This window comes from Peromyscus maniculatus, chromosome 9 (genome assembly GCF_049852395.1).
Source record: "Peromyscus maniculatus bairdii isolate BWxNUB_F1_BW_parent chromosome 9, HU_Pman_BW_mat_3.1, whole genome shotgun sequence".
NCBI lineage: Eukaryota > Metazoa > Chordata > Mammalia > Rodentia > Cricetidae > Peromyscus > Peromyscus maniculatus.
Genome location: NC_134860.1, coordinates 116247442 through 116271705, shown reverse-complemented (window position 1 = coordinate 116271705; position 24264 = coordinate 116247442). Strand labels below are relative to the sequence as shown.

Genomic DNA, 24264 nt, shown 5'->3' with positions numbered 1-24264 from the left:
AAGTCATGTAGTCACCCATGTGATTCGTCCTGGACAATTTCTAGCACTTGCCACAGGTGCCGATTCTTACAACTGATACTGTATATATTTTACCCTAGACCGTCCCAGCTTATGTCTGGACCCCGTCACTAAAGGGCTCATTACACAACTCTCCACGTTCTTCGTTGTACATACAGGAAAGTCCCTACCTACCAACAGGGGCATGGTGAGAATGAGTGAGCTGGGCACAGAGTTGTGTGGTAGTGGAGACATTTACTGCCTCTGTGGGAGAGTGATGTGCAGGGCCAGCCTCAGGAATAAATCTGCATCTTTGTTCAGAAGTCACCGGATCAAGTTCCATGTCTTGAAAAATGGCCAGTGTCGCAGTGACCTGGAAAGTTCTATGCGCAGGCCAGTGAGACACCCAGGAAACGCAGCAGTGGGCCCCAGAACTTCCTTAGCTGGCTTTGGAATCAGTCACCGCCTTTGCCCGGCTCACCTGATGGTAATGGGCGTTCTGAGTCAGACAAACCTGTGTGGCTTATGATCCACACACAGGGCCATGACACCTTTTTCTTGAGCCATCACCGTGGAGGGGCAGTCCTGTCAGGCAGGTCTAAGAAACTAGACGGCCACTCCACATGGCAGGTAACAATGGGACCGTTTAACCTGCACACCCGGTGAGGAATAGTCTCACTACCCCCGTTCCCATCCACAAGACCTCATTGCCTACACACTTCTGTCTAACAGCTGGATGAAATGAGGGGAGTTCTCAGCGTACTGAAGACCAACGTGACTGTCACCCCAACATTTCCTGAGCCTTTGAACTAAGCGTCCACGTGTTCTATGTGTATAAAATATACAGATCCTGTAAATAACCTGTTTATTTTCCTTATAGGAAGGCACAACAGAAAGTGATTAGTATACAACTATAAGAACATTTACATCCGTCCAATCAACAGTCTTCAAATTCATATTTTAAAAAAACAAGCGGAAGCGGTAGTTACAGAAGGCCGTGGAAGGGTCATCGTGTGAACAGTTCGCTTTCACAGCTCACTCGAGACACAGCTTGCCAGGAGCTCTCTTAGACATAAGCATTTTTATCAAACTGTTTGGAAGGGCTTGCGGTTTTAAAATCTCCTTCTCCACCGGGATACTTGGTCCGAGAAGACATGACAGACGTGGGGCCATTGTATGTGTAGCCCATTCTGGAAGGTAAAACACACTTGGGTTGATTCCGTTGTACACGCAGGGCAAAGGAGAAACGGACGGAACCATTGTTGTCAGTGGCTAAGAGCTAACTCCTCCTCCATTAGCGCTCATCCCTCTTCTGTCCACACAGCCTGCGTGGTGAAAGACTCTGTAGAGGGAACTCATTATTGGCTCTAATATTCTTTCTCAAAACTAGTTTCTAATGCTCGTTTTCCTGAAACTGGATTCCTGCCTGTGTGAAAATCACAGTAAAGTCGACATGAAAAACATGCCTTTACCCTTGGGCTCGGCCTCCCAGTAACAGAAATAGCTTTAGAACACAGCAGTGAGATCTTTCAAAATAATAATTGTCCCTAGCCCTTTTCCATTGTTACTTCCAATTTCTAAGAGTCACACGAACTGTGTGTAACTGGTCCCGTGTGTAATGATTTGGAATAATAGAGTGCGGTGGGTTGAGACCCCTTTCTTGGGCAAACCTCTGTCTCCAAAATATTTACATTATGATTCATAAACAGCCAAATTACAGTTAGGAAGTAGCAACGAAATAATTTTAAGGTTGGGGGTCCCCACAGCATGAGGCACCGTGTTAAAGGGAGGCAGTCTCAGGAAGGCTGAGAGCCACAGGTAGAGCGCTTTTTCCAACAGGGTTTTTGTCTCTTTCCTACCTGGGTGTTTTGTTGTTGTCAGATATTGAAAAGCAAAATATGACGCCGCCAATGATGCAGAGAGAGGCTCCTGCCCATCCGATAAAGAGAGCCGCTCCCAGTTCATACCTGTGAGAAAAGGACGACATGGGCGTTAACCAGCTCACCCGGGCCGCGTGGCCCTGCTGACCCAGGGTTACTAAATGCTCACACTTTCTTTCTGCACACTTTTAAGGGAAGTAGTAACATGTTTGTGTCAGCGCTTTGAACTCTTCTCAAAGTGTTTTTAGCCTCTCTAACTTCCTGACAGGAAGCAAGGGCCGGGCCAGGTCAAAGACGGGGTCACCTGACTGACTCATGAGCACTTTTCTTCCGTTCTCTGCCCTCACTTTCCAAACTTTCCATTCATTTCTTTTGTTCCACGGGCCAAATTGTTTAGATACTCTGCAGTTAGGAAAAGGAAGTCTCCCTCCATGTCTGTTCCAGTTAGTTCAGTGTATGTCAGATACCTGCTGTGTGTGCAGATAAATGAAGGTGCAAGATGTCTGTGCAAAAGGGCAAGGGACAGATAGGAGCATCATCACTACGGTCTAGTGGGAACATTTAGAGGTAACCAGTGACCAAGCTTCTAGATGGCAGGCCACAGTACTCCCTAGATGGCCAAAGTGAATGCAGACATGAGTGAGACAGGCCTTTCCCCAGATGAAAAGGCCTTTGAAAATGAAGTCACTTGTTAGACAGCTAGAAGAAACCCTTTCAGGTGAGTAACAGTCATAGCCCCCACCCCCACCCCCAAAGGAATGAGGATTGTAAAACCTCAGGGGCTTTCTCTCTTCCTGCAGAATTGTTTTCTTCTGTGAAAAGGCATCTCACTTTTGACACACACACACACACACACACACACACACACACACACACACACACACACATACACACTGCAAGACTGGAAAAAAGGTCTACTGGTGCGTTTCAGTATACAATGAACCCAGAGTGTGTTTTGGTCTCACAGATCCATGCAGAGATAATCTCAGGAGATTCCAAGGTCAAGAGAAGACAGGGTTCCAGATTACCACTTGCTCCTGACACGGACAAGACATAAAGTGAGAGAGCCTGCCTTTGGCTTGGTGTGGAGGCCACACAGGTGTGGGGAGCAGCTGGCAGGAGCTGTGGGGGGGGGATCTCTGCACCCTGACACCCCAACATAGGCTTTCCTTGGTGGTCTGTGTAGTGGGGTCTGGACCACTAGCAGGTAGGAAATGATGCTGACAAAGCATCAGGGACTTTCTCCCCCCCCCCCCCCCATCTGGGATGGAGTTAAGCATACTTTGTCATGTGATCCTTTCTCCTCTATTGTGCTTACATCCTTGGGAAATCAGGGGACAGATTGTGGCAAGGAACAGCTGTGATGGAACAGGAAGGGGGTTAACCCTTCATCTGCTTCGGGAAGCCCACAGACCTCGAGGCTTCCGGAGTGGCAATGGCAGAAACAGAAAGTGTCAATGGAGAAGAGCACAGCTGTTCGTGTGCACACATGCACCAGAGGACCAAGAGTGAAGTGCACATCAGAGAGGAGAGATGGCCAGATGGGGAGCAATGGCGGCGAGGGGACGTGGCATTCCTGAGAAAAGAAACTGATAAATCTTCATGCTGCACATCTGAACATTTCACGGCCCAGATCCTCAGGTGTGCCCCCTTTTCTATTGTCTTCATGAGACTATACACATAAAAGATGCAGAGATGTGCCTCCTGGCAGGTGCATGGCATTTGACCCCTTTGAACTCCTGAGGTCCTGGAATGAACTGGCTTCAGATCCTTCCAGACAGCACAGAGGAAGGGGCCGGCTCAGGACAACACTTTCCGTGGAGGCCATTCCCACAGGAAACCAAACCTTGTCACCATCTTTCTCTATCCTCGGAGGTCATCTCTCCTTCAACTGCATAGTGGACGTGCACCCTCAAAGAGTCCCCCGGGGGCCTCCTTTCAGTCATGGGTTTTACACCTGCCTCCAGTTCTTAAGAATGGTCAGTGAGGAACAAATGTCACAGAAGCCATGAGCCGCACGCTCCGAGACATGGCCTTCCCAAAAGGAACATGACAAGCACAGTGTAGAACCTCAGCGTTGTATCTTCATTAACTCAAACCATCTGGAAACTTACCAAAGGGCTTGGGGATGGCGATCTTAGGGTATAACAATAACTCTTGTCCTGGATAGAACCCAGGGCCTCGTGCAGGCTACACCAGCACTCTACAAACTGAGCCACATCCCTAGACCCTCATTCCATTTCTTGAATGTATTTTACTGTTCACATATGCAGGATCACTTTCAAGGGAATCACTTTTTTCCATTTGACTTCCATTGTAAACCTTGCCAAACACATCAAAACAGTATCTGGAGTTGTCTTTAGAGACCCTGTATCACCCATGTTTTTAACAATTCTGATGTGATGGTTTTTTGTGATTGATTCTTCCTCTCTAAGATTTTTTTCTTCGTTCTGTTGAGAGACACATGTCCCAGTCTCCCTCAACAGTGACTTCAGCTCACACCTATCGGTGCATGTCATCTGGCAAACACTGACTGGGATCATTCAAAGGCAGCATTGAGAGAAAGGACAATATAACACCCACCAGGATCTGTTTCCAAGGCACGTCTCCCTCACCTCTGCCTGGAAGTGTTTCTTGACTTTTGGTAATGCTAAGAAACTGATTTCAACACTTGAGGAAGATTATCCAAATTTCACATTATCTGCGGAATGTTTTTGTTAGCAGTGTCCTCTTGTCCCCAGCCAGCTCTTCACTCACAGTGTGGCCTCTTTTGTTCACATCACCACAGTTTCCTCCTTACTCTGGAAGAACAAATACGCTCCACTCCGGACACATCCATAACTGCCAGGGTGAGGCCACAAGTTGGCTTAGCGATGAACTGTTTTCAGTGTATGCCAAATGACAGTGCTTATCTGATTGTTGCCTCCATGGAGCCTTAACGCATTCCTATCAGAGAACGTGACTTTAGCAAACCAAGACTGGGAGATGAATTTACTTCTATCAGAAACATTAAAAATCAAAAATTCCTATCCTCTCCCTGGGGTGTCTCAAGCTACATAAGGCCGCTGCTCGTGGCCTTCATTCCATGAGCGGGTTGCAGTCTCGTGGTGACGCTGACTGAGCACAACGCACACATCTGGTCATAGTTTAGCCCTTTAACCTACACGGCCCCCCTAAGGAAGGAGACTGGGAGCACTTATTTTCACATCCTGACCTTGCGCCCAACTCTCCATTTCTGACTTGGTTTGACGAAGGATTCTTGGGGATCTCCTTCCTTTCCTCCACAGACATCCAAGCCACATCCTGCGCTACTCAGCATGTTCATGATGGGAATCAGCTCCTCCCACAGACCCCCTAGTCTAGTGGGGCTGGTGAGACATTAAGCAAATAATAATGGAACAGCGTGATGAATCTAACAATGGAATCCAAAGAGCATGTCTGTGCAAACACAGGTGACCTCAGCCCTCCCAGATACATACACATGTGGTTTGAGGAAGGACGCGGAAGCAGCATGCCCTTCCTTTCTCTTAGGACTCGGGCTTTTCTTCTTAACACACACTGCCAGCCCCTCCACCCTCGTACAGTCCTGGGGTATGGGTATAAATATCCTCATTTTGCAAATGAGGAAGTTGAGGCTCCTCGAGATTAAATTACTTATCCCATATTTCAGCTAAAGCAAATGGTAGAACCCATATTTAAAACCTTGAACTGTGATTCCAAACCTGGACTCTTAACTGTTGCTCCCACCGTAAGGAGTTTATGAATATTTTTAAATCCTGGTCAGTGAAACCTGCTTTTAGTTCCCATTTCAGAAAGGTTCTCTCCCTCCCTGGCTCATTAAGTTCTCAGTGGCTCCAGAACTGTGGGGTGTGGAATTTTTTCCAAATGCCCTGGGGCTGTCTTTTCCCCCAACCCCCACAAAAGGTGAGGAGTCATTAACCAGGGCATGCTGAGCAGCCCCTCCAAAAATAAAGTGGCTGCAACAAATGAAAACACCTCATCCTTTCAGGGCCCACAGAAAACTGAAGTGACCTTAATGAAGGTCACAGGTCATTTTAGAGTACAATGCCCTTGTTTTAATTAAGAATGGTAATAACCAAAATAAATATGCCAGCTGCCTTAATGCAAAACAGTATGTTTTAGGGGAAAAAATGCTAAAAATTTAGAAAGTACATTTACATGTTATCCACATGAATACTTCAGAACTGAATTCCATTGCTCAGTCAGCCTTTTCCACACGATTGTCTGATGTAAACACCTCTGTATCATCTAAGGCCCACAAAAAACGCAAGGATACATTTGTATAAACGGGTACTCTCTAGGGATTCTGCAGAAGTACGGTTACTCCCGATACCGCACACTCCAAGTCGCTGATGTAGAGTGGGGTGTTTAGAGCCCCCCCCACCCTGTGGTTGCCACAGTCCACCTCCCTTCTGTAAGATGCCATCTCTTCTGTTAACAGTTCCCCCCCACGGTCTGGCATCCCCAACACTTACAGAACAGTGGCAGACAGCACCCAACCAGCAGCAAGAAGAGGACAAGAAAATTTAAAGTCCATGTCATGACGTCTTCATGGGGAATTCTCAAATTTGAAAAACTGAGACAGAAATGGACTTTTTTCTTTTCTTCCTTCGGTGTCAGTTCTGAATTGTGGATCGTGACAGGTATGGATGTGTGCATTATTACAGCGTGTTGTGACTGGCCACTAGTTTAGAATCCTACGAACTGTGGTAATGGCAGGAACCTTGTTTGATTTCTTCCTGTGTGCTGCTGTAGCAACTGCTTTCACCTCCATTTTTAGAGATAAGAACACATTGCAAAGATTTTATTTAACTCATTAAAGAACTAAGAAAGCAGATGAGTGTTAGAAATTATTCCAAGGTATTGTAAATAAATAAATAAATAAATAAATAAGCAGTCAAGAATGCCGATGTGAATTCACCAATGGATGTAAAACGAGTAAAATTTGGTAGCTCTGACCAACATTTTCCCAGTATGTTATTTTCCTTAATCTTTATAACACTGTCCATCTGTGTTACTGTGATGAGGCAGTTGAATTAATCTAAGATCCCAAAGAGCTCAGATTTTCAGGCTCCAGACTCAAGACCGACCCGTCTCCGAGTGCTTTCCTGGCTCACACTGCACCAGGTGATCAGTGCATGTCTTTCAAGACACTTGCCAGTTACTCATGGAAACTTAGAAGCCATCTACAGTGGAACTAAATGTCACGTTGGCCAAGGTAAATTATAATTTAGTAGAAATATCTCATGTCCTGAGTTACACCATTCATTTCAGTAACAAATCCATTACTTAGTAACATTCATGCCATTGATCTCCTCCAGCAGTGTGGATAATTGGGGTTTACCTGCTCTGAAGTGGGAATGGTGTGCTGAGTCACGGTGCTCACAGAAAGTTCAGTGACATGTTTACAGGCAGCTCTGAAGTCGGAATAAACTGACCGGGCTGACAGGGCTGTCCTTTAAGATAGGAAATGCCTAACAGCAAACACTGCCCTGAGATCCTCCAGGGTAGACTCTGTACAGCTGAGCCTGTGCTGAAGTCCCTGTGGGCACCAGCAGGTGAGTTCATTTGTACTGAAGTGAATAGGAACAGATGGACCAGCAGGAGGAAAAAACCCTTCAGCAAGTAAAATGCTTCTAACATTCTTTCAGAATCCTCAGCAGCATGCTGGAAAACGATGGAGAGCCAAAGCAGGTGTTTCAGGAGACTCCGTGGGCTACGTTCTGGTAGAAGAGTCTCACAGTCCCTGTCCACTTGACAGTGTCCTGACATCTGACTGTGTGTGATACGGTGCTGCATGTCTCAGGGCGGTGACACAGCGGGCCGGAAACTACTGGGCATTGTCTTCCTTGTGTGGGCTCTCCTAAAGACTGGCATTAGATCCCTCTTGAACCTTCCTCTTACTTGAGAGCCAAGTAACATAAAACAATTATCCTTTTTATTAGGGCTCTAACATTCCAGCAAACATTTCTCTCCTGCTAATCTCAAAATGCTGTAAGAGAAGATGTTCTGCTGTGTGAGGACCACTACCTTTCAAAACAAGAGCTAACGTTTTGTAATATTTGCTATGCACCATCAGATAGGATTGTAAGCAGTTGAACTGTGCCGGCACACCTGACCATTGCGACCTCTTATCCTCGGTCTATAGATTCAAAGCACAAAAGCATAAGATGGTTGTGAAACTTCACGGACGGCCAGCAGGAATCAGAGCTGAGTTTACACCAGGCAGCTTGGACTCAGGACCCTTCCTGACCTTTGGGTTGTGAGCCCAGCCTTTAAAGACGAGCCATCTCTCCAGCCCCAGGATCCTCTCTCTCCTCGCCTGCTTACCCTTATCTCATAAGCAAATGTCTGTCCCTTATGGAGGGACACAGACCTCACTGTTGTCACCCTCGCTCTTCTGCAGAAGTCCAACAATTAGCCTGCATTCTGTTTCATGATGCTCCCTGTCTGGTCTAGGAGACAAATTAACCAACCAGCAAGTGGGAGCTACCAGTAGGGCTGCAATGTGGGCCCATAGCACAGAGGGAATCCCCCAGAGGTGCTCCCCTCTCTGGAGGCAAGTTGGGAAAGCTGACCAGAGTATAGAGGGATGGGAACTGAGTTGCTAGAGCTCGGGGCAAGCTGACAATTACGCCACAGGCTAGTCAGTAAAACGAAATAGGAGCTGGCAAACATTTGCTGTCCTGGTTGCTGTTTAAAGGCTTGCCAGCCTCACAAAAGCATCCGGGGGATTCCAGTAAGCAGAGGTGCCCTGTGCCACTCTGAACAAAGTGAAGTCACAGAATCACACCTTCTTAATATGTAACCATTTGTTCTGCTCTCGGTACTTAACGCTTCCACAGTATCTCCTACCCAGAACTCTATGGGCTCTTTATCAACGTCAGTTCACTTTCCAAATAACCTTGTGAGCAGCCACACAGTGGTACTTGATGATGAAGGTGGAAGACAAGTTAAACAGCCTGGCAAGGTCACTTATGTACCTGTAAGGCTGGTATTCAACCAGAAACCAGAACGAGAGAATTTATCTGAAAGTAGCTCTTCTCTCCTCCCTCCTTCTCTCCCACCCTCTTCCCCTCCCCCCTCCTTTCTTCCCACCCCCTACCCCATGCCTTTATATTCTCTGCTGGGGGTTAAAGCTAGACCATTTTCATTTAAACACAGGATCTACCACTGAGCCATATCCCCAGCCTGGCAAGCATTAATTTCTAACTGCTAAATAGACACAATAGTGAAAAGATTTTACCTTCGTATGGTCTAAATCCTAAAGTATCAGATCAGATATGCCAGGAATGAGGAGTATTCCACAGTAACATTGAAAACAGAAAAGCCTCCAGGGCAAGACCCAAGCATGAGACTCAGAGGCCAAGCATCAGACACATCGCACATAGCAGAGTCTCAGAGCACGCTCTTCTGTTCCTTTACATGGGTCGTGGTTACAGGCTACAGGAGTGATTTGAAAAGCAGTCTCTTTCTGCTGATCAATTGTAACTCGGAACAGTTTATTTAAGAAAACAAAACAAGACATTCAGGGAGTTAGAGGTTTGGACACCAAAGCAAGGGTAAGAACAATGTCATCCTGTGGGCTGTGAGTCTTGCTTTGGGGCATCTATTAGCGTAAGCTTGCAGGAGGGCAGGGCCTTTTCTCTCTTTTGGAGTTATTACATTTTGTTTTAATAAAAAAGGGGAAGTTGGTTTGAAACAGCCCAAAGGAAAGAGAAGGGGCTGTTTTCAAGGCTCTGCAAACGCCCGTGTTGGAGTTGTCCGAACAGAGTCTTCACGTGGATGAAAGAGACCAAAAGGGAAACAGCACCAACACCAGCGAGCCGTGTGAGTGCTGTGCCTCTGTCCAGCGTTGGGAAGGACACTGCCGGCCATGAGACTACTGGGTTCTTGACCCACATGAAGCCACTCATGTTTTTCTCATGCATAAAGCTACAACTGGGTTCCTTGCACACAGTGGGGATTTGTTGATGAGCTTATTTGTATTTTCCTAACTTAGGCAGCCAAGGTGTACATAAAAGAGGGATGATGTGGAGATCTGCAAAGGTCTAATGTTGGAGAGAAGTACTGTGAGAGTCAACAGCATCAACAAACCAATAAGAGGGAACCACGTTCCAAGGCCTGACCTGGCTTCTAGCACATTTTAGGCTTTGGGGACAAGAGTACCGAGAGTACAATGCAAACCAGAACCTGTGGCCAGCAGCTGTCTTCCTGTGCTTTGCCCAAGGACTGAACTTGGGAGCCACACTCTTTACTGTCACAGCTTTTGGGGCAGCCCCTGGGGAGAAGGCACTTGGTGATAACTGCTGTGGATGCCTTTCTGTTTGCTGTGAACATGTGTTGCTCTGATTGGCTGATAAATAAAGCTGCATTGGCCTATGGCAAGGTCGCTTAGAGGCAGGCAGGAAATCCAAGCAGAGATTCGGAGAGAACAAAGGAGAGGAGGGGGAGATGCCAACCATGAACGAAGAGCAGCAAGATGCCAGCAACCAGTAACGCCACGGCCATGTGGCAAAACATAGATGAATAGACATGAGTTAATTTAAGATGAAAGAGCTAGCCAGCAAGAAGCCTGCCATGGGCCATACAGTTTGTAAATAATATTAAGCCTCTGAGTGATTATTTTATAAGCGGTTGCAGGGCTGGGCGAGAACTGAGAAACTTTCTGACTACAGGTAACTGTATAGCCCAGTGTGTGGCATTTATGGGAAGAGGAACTTGTTTTTGCCTCCCACCTCCATCCTCAGAATCTTGCCTCCTCATACTGCTGACACAGAAGGCTTTGCACAAGTCTGAAAGGACCAGTTCTCTACCGTAGCTCTCACTTGGAGGCACTGTGGTAGGTAGAGTTGAAAGAGATGCTTTCTGACCTCAAGAAACTTACATAATCCAGTCTATTAAGACATCAGAAACAGCTAGAACCTTCCTACAGTGGCCTCCTCCAAACCTCCATTCACCTGTGTGGGCAGAGCCAGGAGCTGTGACTCCCACACACATTCAAGCACAAATAAACTTGAAATCAGACAGGAATTATTATTATTATTATTATTATTATTATTATTATTATTATTTTATTTTATTTTCCAGAGCTGAGGACCAAACCCCAGGGCCTTGCGCTTGCTAGGCAAATGCTCTACCACTGAGCTAAATCCCCAACCCCCACACAGGAATTATTAAATTCTAGCAAAGCCAGCTGAGAATGTTCTGTTCCCTCAAGAAACCAGGTCAAAGTCTTGCTTTAAAGATGACTTTTTCAAGACCTGTGGAACGAACCAGTTTAATTCTGTGTTGGGAGTCAATGCCCACCCCCTCCAAGAAAGTGTTGATTAAAAAATAAAACACCGGATGAAATCATGATCCTCAACTGGTCAGTGTTTGAAAACACACTAAGTTTCAATGAAGACTAGATTCCTGTCATGCCTCTTTAATTAGAATGTGATGGTACATTTGTAATTCTCAGATCTAATCATTCCTTGAGCTAACTAGCCTCATTGAGATTATTAGGGCCCAATCTTCACCTTTGTGTTTAGTATCATGTACATCTGTGCAAATCTAATTTTCAAAATTAAACAAGAAGCTAAGCCCTTATAATCCTAGCATTCAGGACACTGAGGCAGGAGGATATAGGAAGACTATATATGACTAGCCTGGGCTACAGAACAAGACTGTATCTCAAAAACACAAAACACAACAGAAAAAAAGTGAGGCAAACATTAAAAAAATCAAGATATATTTTTCTAACATGGATAGAAGAGTTAAAAATTATATTGGGTCCAAGGACAATGTTTTTTTGTTTGTTTGTTTCCTACTTAATAAAATTTCTTAAGGGAAACTATTGTAAAATAAATGTATGGCAAACTCTGTAATAAAAAAGCACACGTAGCATCTAGTTTCAAAAATTATGAAATTGTTATTATAAGCTGCACATTTTAAGGCATGTGCTGTACAGAACTCCACCCCTGTTTGAAATGTGGAGGAGTTTAGCCCAAGTTCCTGTCAGCATTGACTTGCCCTTCTCGCCTCGATCCCAGAAAGAGAATCTCAAGAGAGAGTCCTGCTTCATAAGGGCATTAAAGAAGTAAAATAATTTGACAGAATCTGTGCACTGCTATGTTTGGCACATGAAGGGACTGACATATGTTAACATAATTTCCATTAAATATTACAACTCCACCTATTTTGACACATGCATTAACTATATTAAAGAGAGAAAGCAATGTTTTGAAGACATTTTTTCTTTTGAGACAGGGTTTCTCTGTGTAGCTTTGGTGCCTTCCTGGAACTCACTATGTAGCCCAGTCTGGCCTCGAACTCACAGAGATCTGCCTGCCTCTGCCTCCCGAGTGCTGGGATTAAAGGTGTGCACCACCACTGCCGCCCTGACGACTTCTTAATGCACTAGGAAAAAGCAATGCCCACTTGACCAATTATTTCTATACTAGACCTTTAAAAAATTTTATAATACTTATCTCAAGTCTAAAATATAATTGTCAGCCTGATTGATAGCAAAAACACCTACACACACATACACACACACACATATGTACACACACGAACACACACAGCTTCCTATAGCAGTATGTAAGCATAGTTTCATGAAGACAAAAAAAATAGATTTGATATATGGTTGGCTGTTTTTCATTTGGTATCCCTGGGATTTTCCCAATTCAAGGAAATAAGCCTAGGGCCACTATAAAAAGCAGCAACTTAGAAACAATAACCAACCAAATGATGTTAGTCCCAAGGCACTCACCTGTGGACAGGAGCAGCCACACTGACGGGGGCGGGGGGGGGGGGGGTGATGGGGGAGGAACGGGTACCTTGCTCCCACAGCATTGTTGAGAAACTTCGCTGTGTGCAGTTTCTTCATAAAGGCTGGCTAGGTGGAGCAGGCGTAGAAGACCCAGCGACTAATACTTAGCAAATAGTGTTCTGAACAAACAATCCAGTTCTTTTAATGTTCCATCTTCATAACTTAACCCTCCCATCTTACTTCACTCCAACTTTTCCTGAATTTCCCCTCAGTTTTGTGATGGAAGATGGATGAGTTTTTTGTTCTACATCCTATGCTTTGAGGTCTTTAAAGATAATGTGCAATGCCAATGAAGTCTGAAAGCATCTTTTACCAAAACCACCCATAAACTTGATGTCACAGAGTACCACTTACCAACAAACTTCATTTTCAAAAGCGACACGGGAAAATCTATGTCCTAATGTGAGATATTTATTCGTATAATTTTTCTGTGAGCTAGAAACATATAGACTAAAAACAACACTTACTTTTGCTCCATAAAGAGAGGATCAAAGAATTCTGTTGTGATTTTGTTTGCATACAGGGAACAGCCTGTCATGGAACACAGACCTGAAAAACACCAGCGGGCAAGTACTGCAGTCAGCTCCGTGGCATGAGCGCCCCGAAGCACCGTGTTTGGTGGAAGTTACTATTTACCTGACAATATGAATACAATCCCAGCCAAGCAGGCAATTTTAGCTTTGGTTTTATCTGAGCCTCCGACTTTGGTACACTTCATTCCAAAGAGCGCAAAAATGGACCCGAAAAAGCCCAGGCTGACGGCAGCGATCATGAGTCCTCTACATGCCTGGATATAACCTGTAATCAGAGCAGGTCGTTTATGTTAACACTGGATGTGCAGATCTCCAGAGAGAAAAGCTCACTTTGCATTGCCACTGGGAAGGGCGTTATACTGTCCTGGGGCAGGGGCGACCCAATGGTCAATTCATGCAATAAGGCAGAGAAGGAAAGCAAGTAAGTCTATCTCAATGCCTATTCTGCGTCACACACTTTAAGGTTAACCTTGTGCCTCTGACTAGATCTTTAAGTTATCCCTGTGTTTACTGAGGAGGAAACTGAGGCATGCAGAGGTGCTGTGATTTGCTGCAGATGAGTTAGTACATGGTAGAGAGGATCCCACCCTGGAAAGGTTTGTTAAGTTCATGCCTCATGGCTTCTCATTCTAACTCCTTAGTGCACCCAAAACTCAACAGACACTGAGAGGAGTCTGGAACTATGAAATTAGGATGTTTATTTATAACTGGGCAGCAAGATGTCTCCTGATATCAATGGAAGTTTATAAGTGAGTCTAACCGGCATGAGTTAGGGACCCACAGTGAGTCTAAGAATTATTTTAGTGACACCGTGCTAATGTTCAGGTGCATATACTAAAGAATAATAATTTATAATGAAGTCAACTGTTTGCATGCAAATGAGTGCCTTGTGTTAGTAAGCTTGTTCTTACTGAACCACTCATGTTCACAGGCACGTATCTTATTTGCATAGCTGGAGTGATAATAAACTTCAGCAGGGCTTTTGGCCAGGCACTGACCCGTTCTAAATGAACAGAATTCAAAGTGATACACCATTCCCATACAAGCCACTTCATGTCATTTGAAACAACACATTTCGGTCTGATGCAGCGAGAGGGGCGCCACCAGTTGTAGGCAAATATAATAAGCAAATGAACACACACAAGGTTTACTTTGGGATTTGAGCCTTCTAATAAAAACAAGAGAACAACAACAACAACAAAAAAAAAAACTTCTCAAGTGCCAACGTAAGGAACAGTAGTCATCTATCATTATTTAGTATTTAAGCAAAGTCAAGGATAATTAATAGTTGTAAGCTAATAGTTGTAAATTTGTGGAGTAAGTGTTGGTGGCCTCTGGTCCCATGTGCCTCTGGAAAAGAATGGAATTTAAAGTGTGAATACAGTTACTAAGATCCATGCTGCAAGGCAGAAGGAGCTGTTCTTCCTACTCAAGGTAACACACCCTGAACCCCAGTAAACACAGACTGCCGTGACAAAGTCCTTCAATTCTATGGTGTGAAATTAATTTCACTGATGTGGAGGTTACCAAAACCAGCAAAAGAAACTTATTTTTAGTGATTTGGGATAATGGAGAATTCTTTTGTTAACGATAATGGTGCTTCAGAGCTGGCTGGGTCTCTGATACTAAATACTGAACCAACTCTGTTTTAAACTTTAGCCCATGAGTCCTCTAGGCACGGCGTGAGCAGAAGCCAGCCCTCATCACCCCTTACAAAGTGTCTGCAAGGACAATCAGAAGTGGTCCCCTGTTCACCGCAGGCAGCAAAGAAGGTCACATTTAGCTTGCTCTGAATGCCAGCAATGAACAACAGAAGTAGAAGGATACACACACACACACACACACACACACACACACACACACACACACACACACATCGACACAGACATGTACAAACAAATGCAGTAATATCCTTTATCAGTGTGGGATATGTTTTGTTTCAAAACTCCCATGAAACCACAATTACTAAACTCTATATATACACCAGTTTTGCCGTAAATACATGAAAAAATTACAGATTAAGTACAGAAAAAATTAATAGCAACTATAAAGATGGGCTTGGGAAATACAGGCCTATAATCGCAGAACTCTACTGATGAGCTAAGAGGGTGGTAAATTCAAAACTAGCCTGGGCTCCAGAGTGAGACACTGTTTCAAAAAAAAGAAGACAAAGGTAACAATTAGGTAAAACAGAATAATTAACAGCTTATTTGAATAAAACATATCCAAAACTTCTAGATTATTTAATTTTGGAATTTTTCATTTAATGTTTTTGGGCTATAGTTGATCATAGGCCAATGGAACCCAAGAAAGAAGCACCACGGGAAAAGGGAGACTTCTGTGTGCAATGTATACTTAGAAAAGACAGAAACAAGCATTCCTTTATTGTGAGCCATAATCTGCAGTTGCGTCCTCTGCCTTACGGGCTTTATCATAGGCAGAGAGATGGTCTGGAATTTACCAACGGCTGAGTTCTACAGTCTGGTGTCTAGAACAGGGAATGCGCTTCTGTGCGTGGGAAGCAGTGGTTAGAACGCCAGTCCGACCCAGTCGGCTGGCAAGGCAGGGGAAATAACAGAAGTCGTTACCCTTCAGAAACAATCACTTTTCCAGAGTCTCTCATTCTAAAGTCCCCTCTCTCTGACCTTCCTGACCTCTAGGCACAGACGCCAGAGAGAAGGGGGACAAGGAGGTTCTCATCCTGTCTAGCTGTGCTCCTTCTCCAGTGCTCCCCAGAAAGCTGGGGTGCCGGGCAGTGCACTTCACCCTGGCTCCAGAACACTAACACTCACTTGCTAACTTTCTGCATGCACCAAAGACAATAGTTGGCCTGATTTTTCTGTAATGGGGAGCCAAGACCAGGGAAAAACTCCCCTGCCAGCCATGAAAGGAATTGGTTGTGGTGTTCGTTAATTAGCCTGAGGTTTGTGAGCACCCAGAATCTCGGGCTGTAGTGAGTTCCAGCAGACCTTCAGAGTTTATCTTTCTGCAGGGCAGACCTCTACACCCCAGCTTTTTAACAGCTCCCGAGGGCAGACTTAGAAGTTACACCATCCAGGGAGGGGTAGTAAAAACCTGGTCACGGAGGCCATTATTTCTGACAGGCCTAATTTACTGACACCGTTAATAGCTAATTAACACATTAAAGTGCTGAGGCATGAATGTATTTACTTAGAAGTTCTCAAGGTATAATTTATAGTTCTCCTGCAAGAAATGGCAAACACCCCCATTAGCAAAAATGGATGGCACATGGTAAAAACAAGTGAAAAGAAGTTCAAGTGCTCTTTGGAAGGAATACGGGTTAGCAATAAACAGGAATCACCAGTTCCTTCCGTTGTGACATTTTCAAATAGTAACTTGGACCTAATGAATTCTGTGGCAGGAAACCTTCCAGGTAACCCTTAAAAGATAAATGTCTCCTTAATGATACGTCTTTTACTTCCAGTCGCAAATCAGCAGCATAGTTAGTTGCTGTGTTTAATGGGAAAGAACACAAGCTTTTGCAGCAGGAGGAGCGTGGCGTATTTGTGTAAAGAGTGAAGGAGACCAGGCAGGACACTGACTGTCGGCTCTCACACTCCTGTTTACATACGGTGCGGCCTTCATCACCTACGGCTCTCTCTGCATCTCCGTTTCTCGTCTGGAAAACAGGAACAGTCACAGGTGAATGGCACGCGAGTAAGAAACCACTCCAGAATTCCTTCTACCAGGCGGAGATGGATTGCAGGCAGATGGGAGTGTCTGCCAACAGGACAGGGCCCTCACGGGATGCTAGCTTTGCCACACCTCGTGTTTCCCAAAGGGAAATCCAGGAGCAACGAGATTCCTCCAGAGGATGAGAAACCAGAGATGTGACTTCAAACAGGAAACTCTATTTACTATATATAACACGAGATGGCAAGAGTCTCCAGCCTTCTCTCTCGGCGTTTCTCACGGGAGCCTATGGCTGGTCTGGTGTGTAGACACTAGAGACAACAGTGAGGTGGCTTTCTCCTTCCACTTCAGATATCAGGCCCAGCACCCAACATAACTGCCCTGGAAATCCAAGACAGAGAGAAGGCAGGGTTGGAGTTTGGGGGGAGGGTGCTGCTCTGGAAAGTTCCACCTGAGTCCGGGGGAGGGGAGATCAACTCCCTTTCACTTGAAAAAACTAGCTGTGGCTGAACCCTCCTGGGAGATGCAGAAGCTATGTTTGTCTTTTATAGTTTGTCTTCTATAGTTTGTCTTGAAAATGTCCTAGTGCACCAGAGAGGGTGATGCCACCAAAGGAAAGACCGATAGCTGTAATTACGTCATCATTTTCAAAGTTCAGTGTGGAAAAATGATATAATAAATTTAGCCAAGCAGTGGGTTCAGATAGCAAGCACCAAGGAATCAAGGATTCCCATACAAAAAACCCCGAAGAAACAATACAATTACTGTCATAAACTATAAATAGAAAAAAAAAAGAAAAAGGAAATGGTCCGTAGGTAAGTTTAAGTGGTCAGAGTCAGCTGAGAACGCCATGGAAAATGGCGGGAAGACCGCAGCTGTAATGTCTGATTCTGGGTGGGAACAGCGGTGAGAAACGTCACCGCAGCTGTCCTTGCACTCTTAGTGGAATGCAATTTGGCAGTGTGAACTGGATATTAAAATGCATGTTCTTCTGTCTGGCGATGGAACATTGTAGAGAAATATACATGCACACGAAGAGGTGAATATAAAGAATTTCAGTAAGGCACTAATGCAGGGGAAAGTTGGAAAGGGTCCAGTGTCCACCAGAGGTCAATGGCTTAAATGAACCTGTCTATCCAGACTGAGAGCTATGCAGCAGCTCAAAAGTTTTTTTCTGTCTGTACCAACTTCAAAGATGTTGTTAATTTAAAAACATTGTGGGACATGTCACTTCTGCTTTTTTAAAATATCATTTTCTATCACATGAGCATGCCCATTTTGCATTTATGCCTATACTCAATGCCTGCCCAACTCAAGTTCTTGATAATGAGGACTGAGTCTCGCGTCCTCCTCAGTACCCACCCCACACCACAGAGCATCTCCACCTTCACAGCAGACACACAACAGGGAAACCCCATTGTTCTATACTCAAAGCTTGATGGAGTATTTCTTTCTCTCTCCTCTTCTTTGTCCCCCAACTGCCCCGAAGAAGGAAGCATACTTATCTAGCAGGCTATCTCAGGCAACAACAGAGTTACAAACAGAATAGTCCTAGAACATATTGTGATTCCCGTGTTCCTGAATGCAAACCACAGAAACAAGAGCTTGCCTGTTGTCTCCTGAATGTGTGCTCTCCTGAGCACAGGAAACTCAGCGGCAATGCATGCAATAAACAGTGTTCCAGCTACTTACTTTATACACCAGGGCCCACCCTTCTACAGGCAGGCACCTCTTCCCCTATACCAGCTTCCATCAAACACGGAATTGAGCAACAGTTTGCTTTTTGTGGCAAGCACTGTCTTAGGGGAATCAAGTCTTCTATTTACCCAGCTATGCAAATAAAAATCGCAAGAGGAATAATAAAGAAAAGGAAAACACCTCAAGAACCTAGAAGCAATGCAAAGGGCTCTTCTTAAATTTCTGCCAGAGTCCTTTTAGTCGCTGGTAAAATCCTGGGAAGAGCCTAGAACTCGAGCAAGCATTGTGCTGGTGCTGAACCGATTCTACGTCAATATCTCTCTCAAAACAAACCAAGCAAGGAAGACCCAGAATGCACGCACAAAGCTTGGAAGTGTGCTCGTTGTCCTGCTGGCCAACACCTTCTGCCCGCTGCCGCCACAAGGACTATTTATTTCCCAGAAACTTAGAGGAAGCGTTAACCTCAAGCCATCAAGCATGTAGGAGGGATTTTAAATTTTTAAGAAAAAGAACAAAAAACTTCACTATGGTTCCTTCTCCCCTCCTCAGTGCCTGGCTCTACAAAGACTCAATGAACCGGCTAAAGGGATCTCATGGCCATCGTTCATGGATCTCAGTGGTGTCATTTGAATGAGAATCGGATTTTGGTGGTGGGGTGGCAAGCTTCTACGTCCCAACAGTCCCAGACAGACTCGGGAATAGCCCTGTCGCTCACCAACCGCCTGAAATGATCCTATGCGTCCCCACCAAGAGTTCCCAGGTTCAGAAGGCGCCCCACCGGACAGCGGGTATCTCAGACCCTCCCCGGGGGCAGAGCGGGGCCCAGCCTCCCTCCCGGGGGTTCCTAAGAGGACGCGCCAGCCAGGAAAGCCAGCTAGGGGCAGAAATGGGGATGGGAGCCCAAAGGGATGCAGACCATCCAGCGCCAGCATGGAGGGGAAGTCCTTGCAGTTGGCGACGCCGGTGGAATCGGTAACGCACATCTTCCATAGGTTGGCAAAATAGGTGGCCGTGGTGATGACGGTGCCGTCGATGGTGGACACCTTCCAGTAGTCGGTGGGCAGTGTGGAGGACACCAGTACCCAGCCCGAGATGGAGACCGTGAAGGCGATGATCTCCAAGGCCGTGCTTGCCATACCGCCGCCTGCAGCCGCTCTCGCGCTGGCTCCCACTCGGCTTGGCGACCCCCGCGCACCCAGCCCCGAGGCTCCGCCCCCGGTCACCGCCTCCGTCCCGCCCACTGGGCACTAGGGGGCGCGAGCGGACCCGCACTCACACCACCGCCTGCCCGGGCACCCAGGGCGCACAGGGCGATTTGGGGCTAGACCTCCTGGGTTCCTCCCAGCAGCTGGCCTGGCTGCCCGCAGTTGCAAAGCACTCAAGCCAGCGCGCTCCTGGGCTTGAGGTCCCCAAATCTCCCACAGACCAGGCGCGGAAAACGACTCTTTTATTGGAGCTGTCCGGGGACAACCAGATGGGGACAGCCTGCGGCGCCTCCCACCGAGCCACCCCCGACCCAGCCCTACCCGTGGCAAATAGCTTGGCTCACTGGGTGCCTTGTAAAAGCAGAGCAGCAACAGCTTTGGTGTGCCCTGAAAGGACACGGTACGGTAACGCAGCCTCGCTTTGCTGAACGCTAAAGGCCAGTGTGCCACGCTTGTTTGAGTGACCCTGTTTGGCTAGTTAAGGAGGGAGGACAGAGACTGAAAATGGCCTTGCCCTCAAAATTCTGCAGTTCTTTTTGGCCTAGTGGTATGCGGAAAGGAATAATCAGGAGTCTGTAGCTCCGGCCCAGTTCCAAGGCAGCAGATGACCAGAGAGCCCAGGGAGGGTCTGTGCTAACTAAGGCACGAGGCGGGCCAGCCACCGGACTCATTTCCCCCAGAACACTCAGTTTGGGGAGTCCGGTTTGTAAAGTGAGGGTTCTTGCTCAACTGTGTGTGCGTGCGTGCGTGCGTGCGTGTGTGTGTGTGTGTGTGTGTGTGTGTGTGTACATGCCTATGAGTGTGGCAGCCATAAAGCACCCCCTGGTGCTATCTACTTTGTTTTTTGTGACAGGATCTCTCTCACGGGGGCCCAAGGCTTTCAGATTGTTCTAGGCGGCTGACTGGTGAGGTCCAGGGATTCACTTTTCTCTGCCTCTCTCCGCAGCCCTACCTCAGCCTCTTAGGTAGAGACTCGGGGTCTGAACTCAGGTCCTCAGGTTTGGATAGCAATGGCTTTGCTGACTGTGCTATCGTCCTCGTCAACTTTTGTGTTTGTCTTGCTTGTGTGTGTGCATGTGTGTGTGTGCATATGTGTGTGTGCATGTGTGCACCTGTATGTGTGTGTGCACCTGTGTGTGCTTGCATGTGAGTGCATGTAGGCCAGAGGTGGACACTAGGTATCAGCCTCTATGGCTGGCCACCTTATTTTTTGAGACAGGGTCCGTCACTAAACTCCTGCTCACTATTTTGTAAACTGATTGGCCGGTGAGCTCTGAGCAGCCACGGTTCTCTGCTCCCCCACCCTAGTGCTGGGGTTTAAGATGCACATCATTATACTCAGCTCTTACAGAGGTGCTAAGAGGGCCTCCTGCTCTTACTGAGCCCTCTCCCCAACCCCCACCAGCTCCTCCACCTTTCCCGCCGAATTGAAGAATGAACGCATTCATTCATCTTTTCTCCACTGTCTCAAGATAAACACAAAGACCAAGGCGTCCTTCCAGCTCCCGAGGTCGCAAATCTGGGCATAAATGAGAGGACAAAGACACTGGCTCCATTATGGGCTTATTATTGTCCACTAAAAGTTCTTGCAGTTCTTCGGTGACCTTTCAGGATCAAACTCTTGCCAAAAGTAACCAAAGGTCTAAAACATAAAATCCGTCAGCTGCAGACAAGCAAGTTCCTAGCTGAGTTTCACAATCTCCAGGCAGAGTTACTTCTGACCCATTGTGAAGAATGTAACCACCTTATTATCTTTTTTTCTTTCCATTTTTTATTTTTTAACCAAATGAAACACATTGAAGTCTGAAGTGGCTGGGTAGCGGTGGAAATGGACCTGAGGGTGAGCACCGCTTGGCCAGTGAGAGGCAGACATAGTTACCTCCTGCTCTGGTCTTGATCCTAACTTATCCCATGTGTCAGTATGGGGTCACTGGTGGGTCAAACTTAAGAGCAACGTTTGGGGAGTCCATTCCTTGTCATCTCCAATCTATTCACATCAGCTCCCCCCCAAGTAGTGACTGCAACGTGTCTTCTGTTCTTTTCTATCACCTGCCATGAAGTACTCCCATCTCTGGGTTCCTGCCTTTTGTCAGAGTTTCATGTCAAATTTCTGAACCCCATTCCTGATCTAGTTTTAATTTTGTATTTTAAGCCTGCACACTCTCTATGAAGTTGGTGAAACAGTATTATCCAAATTATTACTTTGTCCTTGTTCACAGGCTCTTTGCTGTGTCTTGCTGATTTGTTAACTATTTCTTGTTTTTACTTGATAGAATACTGGCTTAGACACAAAAACATGTTTGGAGTTGTGGTCATTAGATCTCAGTAGGTTTATGCTTACCAAGTGAATGGGTGTAAATTCCACTGTTTGGATCCAAAGGCACACTGTTTTAAAGACATAACTGTGAAAAAAAAAAAAGACTCCTTGTTTTCTTTCTAAAAGTGTAAAGTATGATGTACTTCTTCCTACGTAATGTACATTTTCGGGAGGGGGGGGATGACCCCCCGGCCATGAGCTATGCAATCAGAGCTTCCAGAAGCAAAAAATTCTGAATTCTAAGGAAGAACTCCACGTAGCCTCTGGCCCTGCTTTATGGCATCACCCACGAAAGAAGCCAAATTCTCCAGGGTGGCCAGCCAGGCAGCAGGACTTTCCAAGCTCCCAGTGTGAGCCACTGGAGACTGCAGCTCCAGAGGGCGGAGACTCATGGATATGTACACAAACAGTGTAACAACAGATGGTGTGAACTAGCGAGAGAAAGATGAATCTCCGTGTTGAAAATGTAAAAATAGAAACATTCTACTCCTGTAGAGATTGTAACACATAGTTTCAACTTACAACAAGCGGGAGTGAAACAAACCTCACTTACGGCCAGGACGGCGGTGCTGTTAGTCCCTTAGCCAGGGTCCTCACACCTGTGTTCTTTCTCTTCTTAGCCAGGGTCCTCACACCTGTGTTCTTTCTCTTCTTAGCCAGGGTCCTCACACCTGTGTTCTTTCTCTTCTTAGCCAGGGTCCTCACACCTGTGTTCTTTCTCTTCTTAGCCAGGGTCCTCACACCTGTGTTCTTTCTCTTCTATTCTCGGCCCTTTCTTTGAGATTTGACGATGTTAAGCTCTCTAGACCACATTACATGTGTATTGTAAGAAGTTATATTTTTGAGCCCACAAGAATGGAAAAAATACTTTCTTTAATGTCTAAAGACCAGTGTGGACTGAATCAAGCATTCAGTTTAGATGTCTTTTGTTTTGAAAGCTTAAAAATAATGTAGTCAGAAGAATGCTGAAGATATCCCAGAGGACTGTGTCATCTAACATAAAAAGTGAAAAGGGACCACACAGAGGATATTTAAAAAGGAAGAGAAATGTCTTGTTTCGATTTAAGATTATGTAGTCCCAAATAACCTTTGCAGTTAATCTGCAGAGCAGTTTACAGAGTGCTTCCAACTGATAAACACTTCCTTATTTTCCTTAGGACTCAGCTCGCCGACACTTCACTTAACTATTCATAACACACTATTCTTAAGTGTAAAAACAAAACCATCAAGAAAATAGCCTTTTCTAATTTATCCACTGTAACATCTTAATCATGAGTTGTTCATTGCAAAGGACCCTTTCCTACTATGAGAAGCACTAATCAATGGAGAAATCACAAATCTGCTGGAAGATACTTTATGCCCTGAAATGCGTCATCCTTTCCACTTCTGACACGTTAGCATTAAACGTTATTTGTGTGGTAATATTGTGGTCCTTAAGGAAAAATGAAGTACCCCCCCCCGACCCCCATCCCCACCCCCAACCCCAGCTGCTCAATAGGAGTGAAAACCAGTTTGGCCAACTGAACGGAAGATTTGCAGAAATTCTTTACTTGAGATTCAGTTCACCTGCCAAAGAACACAGGTGTGCCTTTCAACACAGCTCATGGATTTTCTAAGCATCACGTTTGGTTTCAGTATGCATTAGCTCCTTCCTAGATTCCAGCAAGGTAGCATGCTGTTAATCGGCTGGGCAGAATGGAAGCCCTAAATAAGACAGTGTTATCAAAACAACTACTTAGCAACCAAATATTGTTACAAGTATCTGTTAACAAAGGCATTAATGCCAAAACTCGTTATTAAAATAGCATATCTGTGTTCTTCTCCCTAATGTTAGTCACTCTCCGTAGTCCACGCAAGTTCTATGACATATGGAATCTACTTAGTATAAAAACTACGGAGTGGCAAGAGTACCCAGGGAATGAACACTTTTATCAATGCATCACTATACATACATATGTATCCATCACTGTCCATTCAGGTACATACACGATTGCACATATACACCTGCACTCATTTTTACTTTGTTGCAAGTTGTAAGCACACCAACAGTTGCCTTACTTTGTTTTCAATCTCTGAGGATGGACCCACTCATCAGATGTTTCCACGAGCCTGCTGAAGGGTGCTGCCTTTACCCTGAGAGCTG

The 24264-nt window shown here is 45.6% G+C and overlaps 1 protein-coding gene across 2 annotated transcripts in view; it reads right to left on the bottom strand.

The window, feature by feature from the left end:
- Positions 1 to 845: 845 nt before the first annotated feature.
- Positions 846 to 24264, bottom strand: part of Cldn10 (claudin 10) — a 102282-nt gene continuing 78863 nt past the window's right edge. The window contains exons 1-5 of one of the 2 annotated variants that reach the window (XM_006978750.4): positions 19516 to 19818; positions 13351 to 13512; positions 13182 to 13263; positions 1857 to 1964; positions 846 to 1187 (exon numbers count right to left, since the gene is read on the bottom strand). In XM_006978750.4, coding sequence (XP_006978812.1) covers positions 1064 to 1187; positions 1857 to 1964; positions 13182 to 13263; positions 13351 to 13512; positions 19516 to 19735 — 696 coding nt within the window. In that variant the 5' untranslated portion in view covers positions 19736 to 19818 and the 3' untranslated portion in view covers positions 846 to 1063. Of the gene's footprint in view, positions 1188 to 1856; positions 1965 to 13181; positions 13264 to 13350; positions 13513 to 19515; positions 19819 to 24264 lie in introns of those variants that run through there. The other variant, XM_006978751.4, reaches the window with a different exon arrangement.